Here is an 18386-nt window from a genome sequence, read left to right on the forward strand (position 1 = left end):
TTTGCTTCCCACACATAAAAAGGGTTGCCTCCAACGCTAGTCCTACTCAAAGACCCGTTGAAAATTAACGGGCGAGGCTCACTTAGGCCCATTCATGTCGATGGACTAACACTGTATACAACCAAAAAGTCCCGAATGGATTTGTGAGAATAGTAAAGGTAAAGGGACCCCTGACCATCAGGTCCAGTCGTGGCCGACTCTGGAGTTGCGGCGTTCATCTTGCTTTATTGGCCGAGGGAGCTGGTGTACAGCTTCTGGGTCATGTGGCCAGCATGACCAAGCCCCTTCTGGCAAACTAGAGCAGCACACGGAACGCCATTTACCTTCCCGCCAGAGCGGTGCCTATTTATCTACTTGCACTTTGACGTGCTTTTGAACTGCTAGGTTGGCAGGAGCTGGGACCGAGTAACGGGAGCTCACACCGTTGCGGGGATTCGAACCGCTGACCTTCTGATCGGCAAGCCCTAGGCTCTGTGGTTTAACCCACGGTGCCACCCATGTCCCGCATGAATCCAGTAAATAAAAATATACATATCAGAAACAGAATAAAAACATTCAACGGTGGATACCACCCAGATGCCCAGGGAACAAAAATGTATTTGCCTGGTGCCTAGGACAAAAAGAGAGTAGGTACCAGGTAGGCTTCCTGAGGCACAGCATTCCATAGACTTGGGGCTACTACCAAAAAGGCCGTGTTCAACCTCCAGGCCTCCCTTATAGGTGGCATGCAGAGAAGGGCCTCAGATGAACTGGGCAGGTTGCTAAGGGGAAAGGCAGTTTGTCCTGGGCCCGCAAACCTATCATGCTGCTCTGAACCACAGTGCAGACAGTAACGCGAATCAACCAGTCTGGTGGACTCTTGCATGTGGACTGCGGCAGGGAGGCGCTATCTTGTAATTTTCATCCGGTACCAAAACACAGGAAGCTGCTTTACACTGAGTCAGACCCTTGGTCCGCCTAGCTCAGTATTGTCTACACCAGGGGTGGCCAACTCTCAAGAGACTGCGATCTACTTTCAGAATTAAAAACTGACAGTTGTCTTCCCCTGTTTGGGGGGAGGGTTCAGCTCAAAGTTGTTGAGCACTTTTTTTAGGAAGGAGAAAAGCCCTGTTTTTTTACTCACTCACAAATGGATCACTATGGATCAAAGCAGCAGCACAGAGAAAGCTCCATCTTCTCTTCCAGAGATCATACAACAATGGAGGGTGGGGCGAGGGTGGGGCGGGGCAGGAGTCAGTTTTAATGATGCTAAGGAAAGGGAGCCAGAGATCGACCGCGATCTACCAAAACTTCGCAGGGATCTACCAGTAGATCGTGATCGATGTGTTGGACATCCCTGGTCTACACTGACTGGCAGCAGCTCTCGGGGGGGGGGGGGTGCTTCAGCCAGGAGTCTCTCAGATCCAGCCCTGCCTGGAGATGTCGTTGGGGCTTGAACCTTGGACCTTCTGCATGCAAACCAGATGCTCTGCCACTGAGGCACAACACCTCCCCAAATGTCTTGGGCCGGCCTGGATCTGGGCACCCCACCCCAAACGTGACTGCACCTTTGTAGCAGCTTACCTGTCGCCTTTCACGGAATTGCACTGCACACCAGAGGCAAGAGTCTGCATAAACTTTTCAGAGAATGAGACGCAATATTACGTCATGGTTGGACAGAACACCTCGCTTTGCTTTGTTCTGTCCTGTCGTTGTTTTGCAAGCTCCGCGGGAAGAGTCCCTCCTTTACTCCTCTTCCCCCCCACCCGAAAAAATAATATATTTTTTAAAGCCATTTGGTGGACACAGTTGGTGTACTGCCCAGCGAGGCCTCTTGGAACAAGGCCCTCCTCTTTCCTGCGGACACTCGTGGAAAAAAGGGAGAAAGAAATGAGTTTGGCATTTTAAACCTCACTTCCTGAAATTTTGAAGTAGGGAAATAACCTAAGGGAGAATCGCACGTGCCAAAAAGTGAACCCACCCCCACCCCGTCGGTATCACTGCCACCAAACAGTGGGAGTAATGTAGGTTGGGTTGCAGTTGATGTCTCTCAGGTGGCCAAAACAAAAAAGGACTTTCACGTGAATGAATTCCAGATCCTATTTAGCTGATTTGCGGCTCCCCACCCCTTTATCTCCTCATCTTGGCCAGTCTTACGTCTCTCCCCCCCCTCCCCCCCCCCCGCTCAGTGTCTGTTGGCAGACATGGAAGCGCTCAGAGTCATCAGCGTGAAAAGATTAGAGTGCTTAAAAAAAAAACAACCCACGTCCCTCCACATCCAATTTTTAGATTCCCCCTCCTCCCCGCCACCTCTTCTTTTTCTTTCTTTCTTTTTTTTTGGGGGGGGGGAGAGACGGGGTGTTAATTATTTAAATGGTCCAGCACACCGCACCAAAGGGATGTTGCACAGTGGCCAAAGGCCAGCTGGGTAATAGCTCCCTGCTCTTTCCTTCTCCCCTTCTCACACACCTGTCTCCCTCCCTGTACCCTGCTCTCCCCCCCCCCCATGCATCAGGCCTCAGGTGGCACTTTGGTTCAGGATCAGTTTCAAAGGCATGTCGTTTCCCCTTTCTGGATTTTCAGAGCCTAACTGCCTTCTGCAGGAGCTAGTTCCATCATTCAGCTTTGTGCTGGGTGAAGAAGTGCTTTTACAAATCGATCCCGAGTACAGGCGTACCTCGGAAGTCAAACGGAATCCATTCTGGAAGTCCATTTGACTTCCAAAACATTCGGAAACCAAGGAAGCTCCAGTAGCCAACTTGCGTCAGACATTCGGGTTCCAAAGAATGTCAGCAAACCAGAACAATCAATTCCGGGTTTGCGGCGTTCAGGAGCCAAAATGTCACAAGGCGTTCGACTTCCGAGGTACGACTATCTATCTATCTACAGTGGTACCTTGGGTTAAGTACTTAATTCGTTCCCGAGGTCTGTTCTTAACCTGAAATTGTTCTCAACCTGAAGCACCACTTTAGCCAATGGGGCCTCCCGCTGCTGCCTCGCTGCAGGAGCACGATTTCTGTTCTCATCCTGAAGCAAAGTTCTTAACCCGAGGTACTATTTCTGGGTTAGCGGAGTCTGTAACCTGAAGCGTATGTAACCTGAAGCGTATGTAACCTGAGGTACCACTGTATCTTTCCTTCCTTCCTTCCTTCCTTCCTTCCTTCCTTCCTTCCTTCCTTCCTTCTTTCCTTCTTTCCTTTTTTGCCTGGCACCTAAAAGTGCATAACGAAGGTGCCAGGTGAACCTCCCTGGGGAGAGCGTTTCACAAATGGGGAGCCACAGTAGAAAAGGTTCTCGCGTTGCCACCTTCCAGACTTCTCGTGGAGGAGGCACACGAAGAGGAACACGAGTTCTTGTGTTAAGAGAGTGGGGGGGGGGGGTGAGGGCAAAAACTTCCCTCTACCTTCTTTCTCCATGCTGTACATACGGTAATTTCTTTTACACTTCCTTCGTGTCACCTTTTGCTCTCCTTTTCTCCAAACTCGGGGTCAAGTGGTTTTGTGTAGCTGTAAAGCACCATCACCTGTGCACTGGAGGAGGAGGGTTTAAATTTATTCCCCACCCTTCTTTCCAAAGAAACTCAGGGCAGGAAACGCATCAGGGATAAAGCAACGCAATTAAAAATGGAAACATATTTAAGCACTTAGCCTCTCTCCAGCTTCTGGGAGTTATCGGACGTTGTCCATACTTCCAAGCCTCTCTTCATGGGCCTGAGGACCAGATACTTGCCTCATTTCATTTAAATTTTTATTTCTTTCATGCACACAATTCAGAGCAGCGTGCATGTTTCTTCCCCTTTTTGCCCTCACAACCACCATGTGAGCCAGGGGGATCAGTGAGGATGAGGTTGGGGCCAGTTTTCCTTTAAGCATGGGCCTTGTGAACCTGTTTAGTGTTGCGGGAATTTTCCTTAGTTTGTTTTCGAGGAACAGGAACAGGTGGGGGTGTTTCTGGTTTTATCTACCTCCAAGTGCACCCATTGTTTGATTTCATCTTCCAGGATATATGGGATTATGTGGTGCACTTGGCTGGCGATATAGTGTAGTTCTGTGTTCTCTAACACAGTTGTTAATAAAAACTAATTTAAAAAACAGCAGCAGCAACCCTGTGAGGTAGGTTAGGTGACAGGTAGAGGAAACAACACCTGAGATTCCCAGGTGCCTAAATTCTAAACTCAGCTCCCGAATTCCATCCTTTTCAAGGTTCGATCATTGCAGAACCACAATGCTCTGGCATTGATAGCCAGAGCCTGGGAGATGGAGTTGGTAAGACTTCCCCGCTGCACAAAAGCAACAACAACTCGAAAAGTGTCTTTTGCCTCCCCCTCCCCGCCCCCGGGAATGGATGCCTGGAAGCCGGGTCCTTGCAAATGAAACCACGACAACTCAGCCAGGGCTCAGTAGATGGAAGGCGGCCTGATTATCATACGCAATGCCGGCAGGCAGCTCGCCAGGCCGCACGCTGTCAGAGACGGGGGCTTGGAAGCAGCGCTTTGGTTTCGCCCAGTGCCGAGCTCTGCGCAGCCCCCCACCCAGGCAAGAGGAAGAGCGGGAGACAGGCTTTGTTTACTCCATCTGTGGATGCTCTGACAAGCGGCAGTGGAGGTGTTACGCGTGGCCCAGCCTGCCTGAGCACGCTCATTTCCCTTCTCCAGCCTGTCAGATGGATGCCACCCGGTCGGAAGCCTTTGTCCTCCTTTTTGTTCTAATTGTCGGAACGGAGCTATTCCCAGGCTCCTGCCGAGCGGTTTCATTAGAGAAGGGCAATGTGGGGAGGAGGGAGGGAAGGAGGGAAAGCTTTGGATTTGTTATTTTGGAACAGCCTCCAGATCGGAGCAGGGATCCTGAACAATGGAAGTGCTGGCACAGGGAGTGTCCTCCTGTCATCCGCTCGGGCCTCCCAGCTTCCGCAGTTCATCATTTCCCAAGGATTAGCTTCCATTCCTTTTCCAGCAGCCTCTGTGGCGGTTCCCGCTCGACTCTCTGGGCTCTGTCATTGTTAAACACACACACAGAGAGACACACACACGCACACCCTTTTGGCAATCTGCAATGATTTCATCTTCAGTTGTTTTGGATGATCAAACTGCTAAGCCCTACCTCCTGCATCCATCCACTTGCTCAACTCTCGGACAGCCTCTTTGAGCCCAGCAGTGGGACACCTCAGGCTGAGAGGCAGCCCTCCTAGCCTCTCTGCCTCCCCAGGCCGCCCCCCTGACTGACTCCACGTCACACCTTCCTTGGATGTTTTTGCTAGGCTGCGGTGTATATTCATAATGCCCCTCCCTTCCCTGGAGGAAGCACAGAGAGAGGGGTTCATGAGTGGTGTTGTTGTTTAGTCGTTTAGTCGTGTCCGACTCTTCGTGACCCCATGGACCAGAGCACGCCAGGCACTTCTGTCTTCCACTGCCTCCCACAGTTTGGTCAAACTCATGCTGGTAGCTTCGAGAACACTGTCCAACCATCTCGTCCTCTGTCGTCCCCTTCTCCTTGTGCCCTCCATCTTTCCCAACATCAGGGTCTTTTCCAGGGAGTCTTCTCTTCTCATGAGGTGGCCAAAGCACTGGATCTCAGCTTCAGGATCTGTCCTTCCAGTGAGCACTCAGGGCTGATTTCCTTAAGAATGGAGAGGTTTGATCTTCTTGCAGTCCATGGGACTCTCAAGAGTCTCCTCCAGCACCATAATTCAAAAGCATCAATTCTTTGTTCACAATAACTTCTTCCATCTCTGTTCCGGGGACCTCCAGGTTAGATTACTGCAACACATTATAGGTAAAGGTAAAGGGACCCCTGACCATTAGGTCCAGTTGTGGACGACTCTGAGGTTGTGGTGCTCATCTCGCTTTATTGGCCAAGGGAGCCGGCGTACAGCTTCCGGGTCATGTGGCCAGCATGACTAAGCCGCTTCTGGCGAACCAGAGCAGCACACGGAAACACCGTTTACCTTCCCGCCGGAGTGGTACCTATTTATCTACTTGCACTTTGTGCTTTTGAACTGCTAGGTTGGCAGGAGCAGGGACTGAGCAACGGGACCTCATCCCGTTGCGGGGATTCGGACCGCCGACCTTCTAATCGGCAAGTCCTAGGCTCTGTGGTTTAGACCACAGCATCACCCGCATCTCTAAAGATGTTTGGAGAAACTTCAGCTGTTGCAGAATTCAGCGGCCAGCTTGCTCATCAGAGCAAGATGGTTTCAACATATTACACCGTCCAATTATGGGCCGTCCAAGACAGAAGAGATAACTTCTTCCCCTAGTGCAGACTTAAACGGTGGAATTTGGGCTCCCTCAGGAGGCAGTGATGATTGCCACCAACTTGGATGGCTTTAAAAGGGGATTAGACAAACTCATAGAAGAGAAGGCCATCCGTGGCCACTAGCCACAATGGCTGTGTTTTGCCTCCATTGCCGGAGGCCGTGTGCCTTATGACTGCCAGCAGCTGATATTCAAAGTGGGGGGAGCGCTCAGGTCCTGCTTGCAGGCTTCCCATGTGGCATCTGGTTGGCCGCTGTGAGAACAGGATGTTGGACTAGATGGGTCATTGGCTTGATCCAGCAAAGCTATTCTTAAGTTTTTTAAGGGGTTTAGACAAATTCATAGAGACATCTGAAGGCAGCCCTGTATAGGGAAACATTTTAATGTTTTGTTGTGTTTTTCTATACAGTGGTACCTCGGGTTAAGAACGCAATTTGTTCCGGAGGTCAGTTCTTAACCTGAAACTGTCCTTAACCTGAGGTACCACTTTAGCTAATGGGGCCTCCTGCTGCCGCTGCGCCACCGCCGCGTGATTTCTGTTCTCATTCTGAAGTAAAGTTCTTAACCCAAGGTACTATTTCTGGGTTAGAGGAGTCTGTAACCTGAAGCGTCTGTAACCTGAAGCATCTGTAACCCGAGGTACCACTGTATGTTGGAAGCCACCCAGAATGACTGGGGAAACACAGTCAGATGGGTAGGGAACTTAAATAATAATAATTGGAGCAGCCGTCCGCAAACCATTTTCCCCCACTTGAAAATTGCTGAGGTTGTTGACGGATTCTTCTGCCTCTTGTAGCAATTGTCATGCGCTGTCCTAGGTGCTACGTGATTTTTAATTGCAGATGTGCTGCTGACCGCCTGGATGAAGGGGTCTGTGGACCGCACTTTGGGAATCCCTCCCATAGCAGCTAATGCTATCAATGGCGATTCTGGCTTCTACTTCTGCTTTCAGAGGCAACATGTTGCTGAATGCCAGTTGCTGCGAATCACGAGCCGAGAGCACTGTTGCACTCATGCCCTGCTTTGTGAGCTTCCCATGGGCATCCGGTTGGCCACTAGATGAGCCACTGGCCTGGTCCGGCAGGGCTCTTTCCCGTGTTCTTATGTATAAACATCCATTTCATTTAGGGCAATTCTATCCCACCTTTTTCCTCCAAGGAGCTCAGGGTTGTGTACATGGTCACCTCCTTCCTCAGTTAATCCCCACAATAATAACCCTGTGAGGTGGGTCAGGCTTTGTGGCCGACTTGGGGGTTTGAACCATTCTCTCCCAGGTCCTAAGTCTGGCACTCTAACCACTGCACCACACTGCCTCTCATAGATGGCTCTCCTAGTGAGAGGCTGGCTGTCAGCACGTACGGAATCTAACGTGGTTCCAAGTAGATCTTGCTGGAACCATCTCTTCTGGGCTTGTGCCAGTGACACGAGACTTGACTGCATTTCTGTCTTTGTCTTAGGGTGAGGGTTTTTGACCTCCGCATAAGCGCCTCCGTTTGCTCCCTCTATGGCCACCAGCTGGGAGTCTCTTCTGTGCAGATGGACGACTGGAAGATCGTCAGCGGAGGGGAAGAGGGCCTGGTCTGCGTGTGGGACCAGAGGATGGGCACCAAGCTCTGGGAAATCCATGCCAGGTAAAGTCAGCTGCCGGTGGAGGCTGGTCCATTAGAGCAAGGGGGGCGGGTACTTGCCTAAGGGGCAACGCTGAGGCTGACTAGCAGCAGCACCTGCTTTAAGTAAGGAGGCGGGCAGGTGGGGCTTTGGTGAGGGGAGACTCTACTGCAATAGTAGTAATAATAATAATAATAATAATTATAATTATACCCTGCCCATCTGGCTGGTTCTCCCCAGCCACTCTGGATGGCTCCCAACTGAATATTAAAAACACAATACAGCATTAAACATTAAAAGCTTCCCTAAACAGGGCTGCCTTCAGATGTCATCTAAAAGTCTGGTAGTTGTTGTTCTCTTTGACATCTGGTGGGAGGGCGTTCCACAGGGTGGGTGCCACTACCGAGAAGGCCCTCTGCCTGGTTCCCTGTAGCTTTGCTTCTCGCAATGAGGGAACTGTTGGAAGGCCCTCGGAGCTGGACCTCAGTGTCTGGGCAGAACAATGGGGGTGGAGATGCTCCTTCAGGTATACTGGGCCGAGGCCGTTTAGGGCTTTAAAGGTCAGTAGCAACACTTTGAATTGTGCTCGGAAACGTACTGGGAGCCAATGCAGGTCTCTCAGGACCAGTGTTATATAGTCTTGGCTGCTCTGTGTGGCTATGTATTTTGAAGAAATGTATTTGTCTAGTTCCATGCTTTGGGACTCCCAAATGGTTAATTCCACTCTCGGTGGCATTGCCCAAAGTCTTACAGGGGCTGCTTGAACGCTTACAGCCCAGATTGATTGTTTGGTGATTTCTAGTGCCAGCGAGATTCATTTAGAAGCTGAGTCTTGAGTGTTATCAGGCCAGTCCTGCAGAACTCTTTGCCACTGGTTTTCATTGTATGATTTTATGTATAAATGGCAAACTGCTCGGGGGTGGGGGTTCTTTTCTCTATCTAGGAATAGTGGGATCTAAATATTTTTTTACAAATATAATAAAATACCCAAGTACACCTTTTAACTCCTGCTTCTGGCATCTCTGGTTAAAAGGATTTTGGATGCCTGATTTCCATCCATTAATTTAAGTGGCTCTTCTCTGGGCAGGACTAGCACTAGGTATAACCCCAGCCCTGATAAGTCAGGTATAGGGAACCAGGTTGGACTCCATCTCCCATCATCCGTGGTCATGCTGCCTGGGGCTGATGGGAATCGGAGTCCAGCACCACTTGGAGGCTCTCAGAGCATCTGCTGAAGCTGCCTTTTCCCCTTGCCCTGCTTCAGGAATCTGGCTGCACTTCAGCAATTGTCCATTGGGTGGTGCTAAAAGCAAAAATACTATTACAGTGGTACCTCGGGTTACATACACTTTAGGTTACATACGCTTCAGGTTACAGACTCCGCTAACCCAGAAATAGTACCTCGGGTTAAGAACTTTGCTTCTGGATGAGAACAGAAATCGTGCTCCGGAGGCGTGGCAGCAGTGGGAGGCCCCATTAGCTAAAGTGGTGCTTCAGGTTAAGAACAGTTTCAGGTTAAGAACAGACCTCGGGAACGAATTAAGTACTTAACCCGAGGTACCACTGTATTATTATTGCCTTGAATGGAGACCCACCCCCTTCTCTCCCCTTCCCCTCCAGTGCCACAGCACTGGACTGACCCATTTAACTCAAAACAAGAAAAAGCAGCAAATGGAGACTTTTGGAATGACCAGCGCCACCTGGTTGCCTGCCAGATATTTTTGGATTGCAATTCCCATCAGCCTGAGTTCTGGACCAAAACCTATGGAGGGCACCAGGTTTGTTTCTCTGAGTAGACCTGTTGAAGTTAGCGGGCACAATTTATGCAAGGCTGTTGGTTTCAGTAGGTCTACTCTTGAGTGTGGCTTTGGTGGAGTCAACCCTACTTTTCAAAAGTGGAAAAAAAGACAAATTGTTCAGGGCGGTGATATGGATCATTGCGTGTTGTAACAATAGGAAATCCGCCCGCAAATGAGAGAATGGAGTTTAGATATGCAGATAACAAAAGTTAATTTTGCCATGAATATTGGGCAGTTCCCCTCACCCCTTGCTAATGCAGCATTCATGTTGTCATTTGTGCATGGGAATGCATTTTTTTCACTTAGCATTTCCATGTGTATGTGGGCGTAGATTTCTGTTCCAATCAACTCTGCATTTTAATGGCAAGACATTTTTAACAGTGGGGGTGGGGAGAGAAACTATTAAAAGAACTTGCACGTCATATTTAGAAATGTTAATCGTGACCCCCATTAAGAATAAAAAAAAAATTAAACAGAAACACCAACAACATTCCTTTTTCCCTCCAGGCACCCTGTCCGCCACATCTGGTTCAACAGCCACAGCCTCATCACTGCCAATATCCCTGACGAGAAGGTTCCCCGAGGCGCCAGCATCATGGATGATGACCTGACTGCTCATCGAAGGTAAGAATCAGCCACAGGAGCAGCAGTTTTACTAAGCAGAAAGAGAGCCAAGAGTCTGAGAAGCAGGGAATGCGAGTGGGCTACGCCCCTGAATGCTCAAAGCTGAGGTGGGAGGGTTAATAGAATTGATGGGAATAATGACTGCAGCCATGTCTGGGTTGACCACCCTGTGGAATTGCCTATGAAGGGCCTTTTCAGTTGTGGCTCCCCATCTATGGGATGGTCTCTCCAGTGAGGCCTGCTGGGCACCTTTCAGTCTTCGGGAAAGACTTGCCTTTCTTCCCCCTGGCCTTTGGGGGACTGAGCTGAATCTGTCCCACAGTACCTGTGCTGCAAAAGCTTTCTACGGCCAGGCGTCATCGTCCCCTTTAGGCTCCAGGCCTTTGGCTCTTAATCATCTGTGAGTGGTGGGATGTTTTGGGACTGTCTTTTAGATTTTTGTCTAAGTTGCTCACAGTTACCTTGGTAAAAAGACCACCAATATATTCAGTAAATAATAATAATAAATATATGAGGGTGTATTTGTTTCTGTATTAATATGTTAATGTTTCAAATGGAGGCTTGCCCCCTCCCCCCCAAAAAATTTAGGCCCCAGGTGAAAACACTTCTCTTCAATCGAGCATTAGGCTGATTTAACCTTCTGTGACCTTTTAAATGTGTCAGGGGGTGGGGTTATTGGTTTGTTCTGCTTTTGTTTTATTGTATATTTTGAGTTTTTAATTTGTATTTTTACGCCATGGACTTCCCTGTGATCTTTGGATGAAGGCCAGTATACAAATGAAATGAATGTTGTGCTCATTTTGCCCACAATGGTATAATGCGGTTATGTTTATGTTTTGTCAATCTAAGTTGCTTGGAGTTTCTAGGTAACAGGTGACTAAGGAGTCATAATAATAATAACAACAATAATATGCATGCTAAACATGCTAATGCTGCCCGTCTTGGTTGGGGAGGGCGGGGTATAAATAAAAATTTATTATTATTATTATTCTCTCCCCAAATCAGACATCGAGGAATCATCTATGCGTATGAGTTCTCGGTGGACCAGCTGGCTGCAGAGAGCATCCTTCCTATCTGCCGCTCCTCTTACAATGAAACAACAGGCTACAACTACAATATTGGCCTGGCGGTCCCCTACGACAACATCTAGCTGCGTCAGGAAGTAAGAGGTGCTGATCAAAGGCCGACCAACGGCACCCACGTCCACAGGAAGGTGTCTGGGTCACGGCAGTGGCTGCCACAGAAACACACAGAGGAGAATGCAAAGATGATCCTCAGTGATGCCCCCTAAAACCCACCTGGATGCAGCAAGGCAGAGGATGATGAGGGATGGAGCGGATGCAGCGGGTAGGGTGTGACGCTTTGCAAAACCCAGACATGGCGCAGTAGGAATGGAGGAGAAGTGCTGGCCCAAAGTGACTCAGGCCCGGAAGAGGAGCAGAAGGGAGTAGTTAAAACAGGGAGCCAAGCAGGTAGAGAGACTGGACTTCCTAACCTTGGGCCCAGGCCTGATCTTTTAGGTTACTTATGGGGCTGGGAAATGTGAGGGCTGGGACCATGACCAGTGAGATAGCAAGCAGGACTTCTTGAAAGCATGTGTAAATCACTCACCATTTCCTCCCAGGATGTCAGATAGCCCTTGAAACACACTTGGGAAGTTATAACATGCTTCTGGACATGTTTACACAAACAAACAACCTTTTCTATTGATGATGATGGTGGTGGTGGTGATGATGGTGTAAAGAAATGAGCTTTGTTAAAATGAGATACCAGGGTACCTTGGTATATTAAACTCAACCACATCTCCTACAATGGTTTATTGGTGCTTGTTTGTAAACTTTTTTTGCTTTTAAATGTTTTCCTGTGCTTTTACCGTATACATTTTATTGTTTTAATGTTGTGAATCCCTTTGGTATGTTTCGTGATTTAGTGGATATAAATACTTTTATAAATATAACCGTACCAACTGGGAATAACAAAGTGGCATGTTTCGTGCTACACGGGGCATCCCCTGTTCCTTGGGGCATGTTGCTCCAGTTTTATTTCACAATTAGCGAAGAGTACTTGGACTGCCCGGGATTTTGTAGAACCACCCCCCCAAAAATGGATGGTGTAATTTGTGAGTTTGGATTCATTGCTCCAAAGTCACGTTTTTCGAGAGCGGTCAAGTCTATGCCAAAGAACAGGTGCAGTCCACCATCTTGGTTCAAAATGGTGGCTGGCTTGCAAAGGTCAACAGAGAGCACCGCCCCTGCCCTGGGAACCCTCACGCCAAGTTCGGTAATGATATTTTAAGACAACAGACAGAAATCACTTTCCAATATATATATATATAGTAGATAGATGTAAGATAATCTGGATCTAATTCCTCACCCTTGGTTAAGAAGAGCACCCGGTTTTTTAAAAAGTTGAGTCCCATGACTGTATCTGATCACAGGATCCACAAGTAAACAAGCTTCTGCCAAGAATTAAAAACAAAACCTGCTTTATTGATGATTTGAGGCTATTGAGGCTTTTTAGTGTAGACAAGAGAGAGAAAATTGCTATAAAGCCAAAGCCAGGCACATCAACTCCTAAAACCTGCAACGCCCCCCTGCAAAAAAAACTGCCCCAGCCGTGGGAGATGCAGTTCCCCCTTAATACCCGTATTGACCGCCTGACGGTTTCCGTCCCAGGTCGCTCCAGAAGGCACCAACACCTCAGTCCCAGCTTCTCCGTGGTCAGTAGCACATCGCAATCGGCTCCATGGTCAGGAAGCGAACGTGCATCTTGGTCTCAATGTCTATCCCTTCCCAGATCTGCCGGGGGAGAGGCAACAAAAGCAAGCTTGAGCCATGAGTACAGGTCAGGGGCCCTTTTAATGCTGCAGGCCACAAACATTTATATGACAACTTAATTTTTAAAAAATCTTTCAAGCAACGTGCAATTTAACAGGAAAAAAAATCATTAAAATGCAGCCTAAAACCAATAAAGCAGCAATATAAAAACATATCAAGCAGGGTTAAGGCGATTTAAACCCATAAAACAGGATCCAGTTTTAGAGGTAACAGAAAGCCTAGCACTGTGTCCCTCCTCTCTGTCTCCTCTCACTCTCCTGCCCCCGCCCCTCCCACAGGTTGGTCTCCATCACTTCCGCCAAGCAATAGGGTGAGCATCCATTCTAACCTTAAGGAAGTCTTCAAATGTGATTCCCTCGTATACTTGATCCGGCTCCTGCAACAAGAACAGAAGCATTACGTTGATAGGTGAAAGTCCTATAAGGGCAGAGGAGGCATTCAGAGAAAAAACGGAGGGCTCTTACTTCTTAACTCAAAGCAAAAACCTACATGCCATTCTTAAGGGCGACGTTTTCCTAAAAGGGCTTACAGCACAACCTTAATGCACAATCGAGGAAAAACACAAATCAACATTAAAATGGTTGGGGAACCTGGGCCAAACTTGGCCCACCAGTCCATTTTTTTCTAAAAACACACCCACATGCCACACACCTGATGTCAGGTGTGGGGGCAGAGAGGCACACAGCTGCAGAAAGTGGAATAGCATCAGCAGGTGTGTATGGGGAGTTCAATCCTGCTTTGTACCTCTCCACCCCCCCATCTTTCCAAGCGCTATCTGGAGATGGGAATTGAACATGGGACCTCCTGCAGGCAAGCAGATGCTCTACCACTGAGCTATATCCCTTCCTCGCCTCGGAATGACCGTGTGCTGGTCATCTGCAGCGTTGCGCTCAGCCTACCATTTGCCCCACGCAGATGCTGGCAGCCTCCATCATGGCCCCGTCTGCGATGGACCTCGCTGATTCCTTATCCAGGTGGGGGTTCCCCGAAAGCATCTCTTGCACAATCTGGAGGGCAGAAGCAAGTTGCAAACTGGTTGGAGGAGGAGGAGCGGTGCCGGGTCGTTGAAAATGCAGTTAAGGGAGTGGGATGCCCAAATAATAATAATAATAATAATAATAATAATAATAATAATAATAATAATAATAATAATACATTACATTCCTGTATTCCTGCAGAGTGATCTTGCCGTCACTGTCTGCATCGTACATGTGGAAAAGAACTAGGGGAGAGAAGGCAAAAGAAATTAGGGTCAGGAGTAAGCAGCTTAAAAGCACAGTACTATGCGTGAAATAAATTCCTTCAGAACCCACATTTACCCTGCACAATGGTAACTGAGCCTAACAGATCAAATCAGGGACTGTATCAAACACCAACAGAGTTCTTGTGCCAGTAGGCAGGGGAAGGGTGTTTGTGTGCATGTGTGCAAAATCAAGAACATATAATTTAATGACTTACAAAAATAACTACAGCTTGAATGCAAATGCAAATTAAACACACACGGACCAAAAATGTTGGTCATCTCGTTCATAGCCCGGGGGGGGGGGGAGAGACAATTACTGATATTGGAGCGTAGTAACATATTCTTTCTTAAAATATAGGATTTGCTTTACTTATAAATCTCGGGATATTGTCCTCAACGGTTTACGATGTTCTCTCTTGACGATGAGAAGTCACCAAGAATGCCAAAGAGCATAACTCACAGGAGGCCTTTGAACATTATCACTGTCATGAAATAAGTTTTCACCCCCCTGGTTGAAAATGATGGGCAGGGAAGGGGGGGGGGTCCTCTGGTATACCTTAACCTTCGACGTACTGTATTTTTCGCTCTATAAGACGCACTTCCCCCCTCCTAAAAAGTAAGGGGAAACGTGTGTGCGTCTTATGGAGTGAATGCAGGCTGCGCAGCTTTCGCTGAAGCCACGAGAGCAAGAGGGATCGGTGCGCACCGATCCCTCTTACTCTCCTGGCTTCAGGGATAGCCGTGCGAAGCCTCTTCAGGGCAACGGGAGGAACGCTCCCCCTGCCCTGAAGAGGCTTGGCATGGCTATCCCAGAAGCCAGAACAGCAAGAGGGATTGCTCCTTTCGCTGCGCAGCGATCCCTCTTGCTGTTCTGACTTCGCTTCGCTGACGAGGCACTGCGCAGCTTTCCCTCTCTGCACAGCGCCCCTCCAGCAAAGCAGGAGGAGAAACAGAGCCCCTTCCGTTTCTCCGCCTGCTTTGCTGGAGAGGGGCTGCGCAGAGAGGGTGAGAATATTTTTTTTCCTTGTTTTCCTCCTCTAAAACTAGGTGTGTCTTATAGAGCAAAAAATATGGTAATTTTTCCATAATCGCTATGGACCAGATTCTGACTGTACCATAAATCCTTATTTAATCCCTCTAAAGATTCCTTTTAAAAACTATTTCTGGCAGTTCTCAATAAGTACAGGATCAGTTCTTTATCCAAAGCACCTTCATTTGTCCAGAACAGAATGTGGCCCTCGATAGGAAAAAGTTTCTCCTCTGGATGACTTTGAAGTGGGAGATGGGAAGGCACACAGTAGACATGGAAGAAGAGGAGAAGCTCCGGGAACCACACTCTTTACAGCTCAAAATGAACGCAGTGGGTTCATGCAGACCATTGTTCCCGTCTGCCAACAAAGCAACAGGCTCGATCGAGAAAAGGGAGCACCTTACATTTTAGCTTCTTCTTCCGGAATCGATCGAGCTGCTCGTCGTCCATGTCCATCTCGATGGGCCTGAAATTGGACATGATCGTCAAGAAGTCTTCGAAGTTGATCTCCTCCGCGAACCCGTCCGATGATTCTCGCAGGTTCCTATTGGCACGAAAGCACTCAGAACACTTTCGACATGAGGAACACCTAATGTAGAGCCCTCCATCCTCTGGCTGGGCTCCCAATGCAGCCCTAGTCAGCATGGGCAATAGCCAGGGGTGATGGGAGTCAGGGCCCAGCAGAATCTGGAGGGCCCCGTGTTGGCAACCCTTGTTCTACACACCCATCGGCCCCTGTGCTTTTGGGGGGTGGGGTAAGGTGGGATGGGGTGAGGGAAGTGTGCTTGCAAAGGCACAGCCTTATTTAGAAATGGGTTGGCTGCTGTGTGAGGGTGTCCCAGACATTTGAATAAAATCAACACATTTGTAAAAACTCAAATCTTTTATTGTGGCAGCACTCAAACTTTGGAACTCCCTGCCTATTGACGCAAGGCAGGTACCTATCCAGCAACAGCTAAAAACCCCTTTTCTTTTTAAGGCAAGCCTATCCAAATATTGGGACGCAGGTGGCGCTGTGGGTTAAACCACAGAGCCTAGGACTTGCCAATCAGAAGGTCGGCGGTTTGAATCCCTACGATGGGGTGAGCTCCCATTGTTCGGTCCCAGCTCCTGCCCACCTAGCAGTTCAAAAGCACGTCAAAGTGCAAGTAGATAAATAGTTACCGCCCCGGCGGGAAGGTAAACAGCGTTTCCGTGCTTTGCTCTGGTTCGCCAGAAGCGGCTTAGTCATGCTGGCCACATGACCCGGAAACTGTACGCCAGCTCCCTCGGCCAATAAAGCGAGATGAGCGCCGCAACCCCAGAGTCCGTCACGACTGGACCTAATGGTCAGGGGTCCCTTTAGCCAAATATGCAGAATGCCGACATGTCTTTTAATCTGCATTTATCTGATAACTGATTTTAATTTGAAAGCTTCACGTCTTTACTGATAACGTCATTGTTCTCTTCTTTTGGTAAACTGCTTTGAGGTTTTCCCCTCTGCTTACAATCAAGCAGTATATAAACTGTGATAAAATAAGCAGAGGATAAATTGTTTACTTACAGAATTTAAATGTGACAATTGCCATTTGCAAACATATCCATAGAAGAATGGAATGCGTCACACACACACAGAGCCCAAGTCCCCAAAGTGCTAAGGATTGTCTACACCAACAGTAACTGCAGAGGCATGATGAGTTGGTCTGACTAACTGGATTTTCTGTGGCAAGGGGAAATCTAGGTCAAGAGCGTTTAAAAAGCATGCATTGGCATTTTGAGGATGAAACCATGTGGATGTTGCAAAAATAAATAAATGGCAGCAACTGCACGGGGCGTAAGAAAAGCCTTCTCGATCAAGCCCAGCATCCTTTTCTCACACGTTGGGAAACCAGCAAACAGGACCTGAGCACAAGAGAGAGAACACTCCCATCCCATGGTTTCATAATAATCATAATTTATTATTTATACCCTGCCCATCTGCCTGAGTTTCCCCAGCCACTCTGAGTGGCTTCCAACAGAATATTAAAAACTCGATAAAACACCAAACATCAAAAATTTCCCTAAACAGGGATGCCTTCAGATGTCTTCTAAAAGTCAAATAGTTGTTTATTTTCTCGACATCTGATGGGAGGGCGTTCCACAGGGCGGGTGCCACCACCCAGAAGGCCCTCTGCCTGGTTCCCTGTAACCTCACTTCTCCCAGTGAGGGAACCGCCAGAAGGCCCTCGGCGCTGGACCTCAGTGTCCGGGCTGAACGATGGGGGTGGAGACACTCCTTCAGGTATACTGGGCCATGGTTGTTTAGGGCTTTAAAGGTCAGCACCAACACTTTGAATTGTGCTCAGAAACATACTGGGAGCCAATGTAGGTCTTTCAGGACCGGTGTTATATGGTCTTGGCAGCCACTCCCAGTCACCAGTCTAGCTGCCGCATTCTGGATTAGTTTCTAGCAACTGGTATTCAAAAGAGAGCTTTGCCATCATGCCCGGTATCCATTGATAAGTCATATTTATTCTGCATGAATTTGCGCACACCCATTTTTGAAGCCATCCAGCTTGGTGGCCATCACTGGCTCCTGTGGCAATGAGTTCCACAGTTTAACTATGCACTGTGCAAAATGCATCCTGTTTCTGACCATGGAGGCAGAGCACAGCCATCATGGCTAGTAAGCCACTGATAGTCTCATCCTTCTGATGCAAGAGGAAGGTGGAAGGCACCCAGGGAAAGGGGGGCAATGTTTGGGATGCCACCAAATGAAATACTTGATTTTGTTTATTTGGCAAGATTTATAGACCATTGAATATCAATAATAATAATAATAAGCTTTAAGCCGTTTACATAAAATGCAATAAAATATTCACTAGAATAAAAGAAGAATAGCAATAAAACCAGACCTTAAAAAACAGTAGGCATAATAAAATTATCTGAATGTTCTTGAAATGGTTGGTTCTATCGACAAGTCTGCCTAATGAAATTACACGTCTGTAATTTTGTCTAACGAAAGCAACCTTTAGCAGGCACTGAAAAACAGGAC

At 48.1% G+C, this 18386-nt stretch overlaps 2 protein-coding genes across 4 annotated transcripts in view; one reads left to right on the forward strand and one right to left on the reverse strand.

Moving 5' to 3' along the window:
- The window catches only part of FBXW8 (F-box and WD repeat domain containing 8), a 62687-nt gene extending 50320 nt beyond the window's left edge, over positions 1 to 12367 (forward strand). For 2 of the 3 annotated variants that reach the window (XM_081175280.1, XM_081175281.1), the window contains 3 exons: positions 7690 to 7863; positions 10147 to 10263; positions 11269 to 12367. In XM_081175280.1, coding sequence (XP_081031406.1) covers positions 7690 to 7863; positions 10147 to 10263; positions 11269 to 11413 — 436 coding nt within the window. In that variant the 3' untranslated portion in view covers positions 11414 to 12367. The remainder of the gene's footprint in view (positions 1 to 7689; positions 7864 to 10146; positions 10264 to 11268) is intronic. The other variant, XM_081175282.1, reaches the window with a different exon arrangement.
- Positions 12368 to 12731: 364 nt separating this feature from the next.
- Positions 12732 to 18386, reverse strand: part of TESC (tescalcin) — a 35795-nt gene continuing 30140 nt past the window's right edge. The window contains exons 4-8 of the mRNA XM_081175313.1: positions 15778 to 15917; positions 14261 to 14322; positions 14000 to 14107; positions 13429 to 13476; positions 12732 to 13061 (exon numbers count right to left, since the gene is read on the reverse strand). Of these exons, the coding sequence (XP_081031439.1) occupies positions 12984 to 13061; positions 13429 to 13476; positions 14000 to 14107; positions 14261 to 14322; positions 15778 to 15917 (436 nt within the window). The 3' untranslated portion in view covers positions 12732 to 12983. The remainder of the gene's footprint in view (positions 13062 to 13428; positions 13477 to 13999; positions 14108 to 14260; positions 14323 to 15777; positions 15918 to 18386) is intronic.

The sequence above is a fragment of the Podarcis bocagei genome (genome assembly GCF_964188305.1).
Source record: "Podarcis bocagei genome assembly, chromosome: 16".
In the NCBI taxonomy this organism is placed as follows: domain Eukaryota; kingdom Metazoa; phylum Chordata; class Lepidosauria; order Squamata; family Lacertidae; genus Podarcis; species Podarcis bocagei.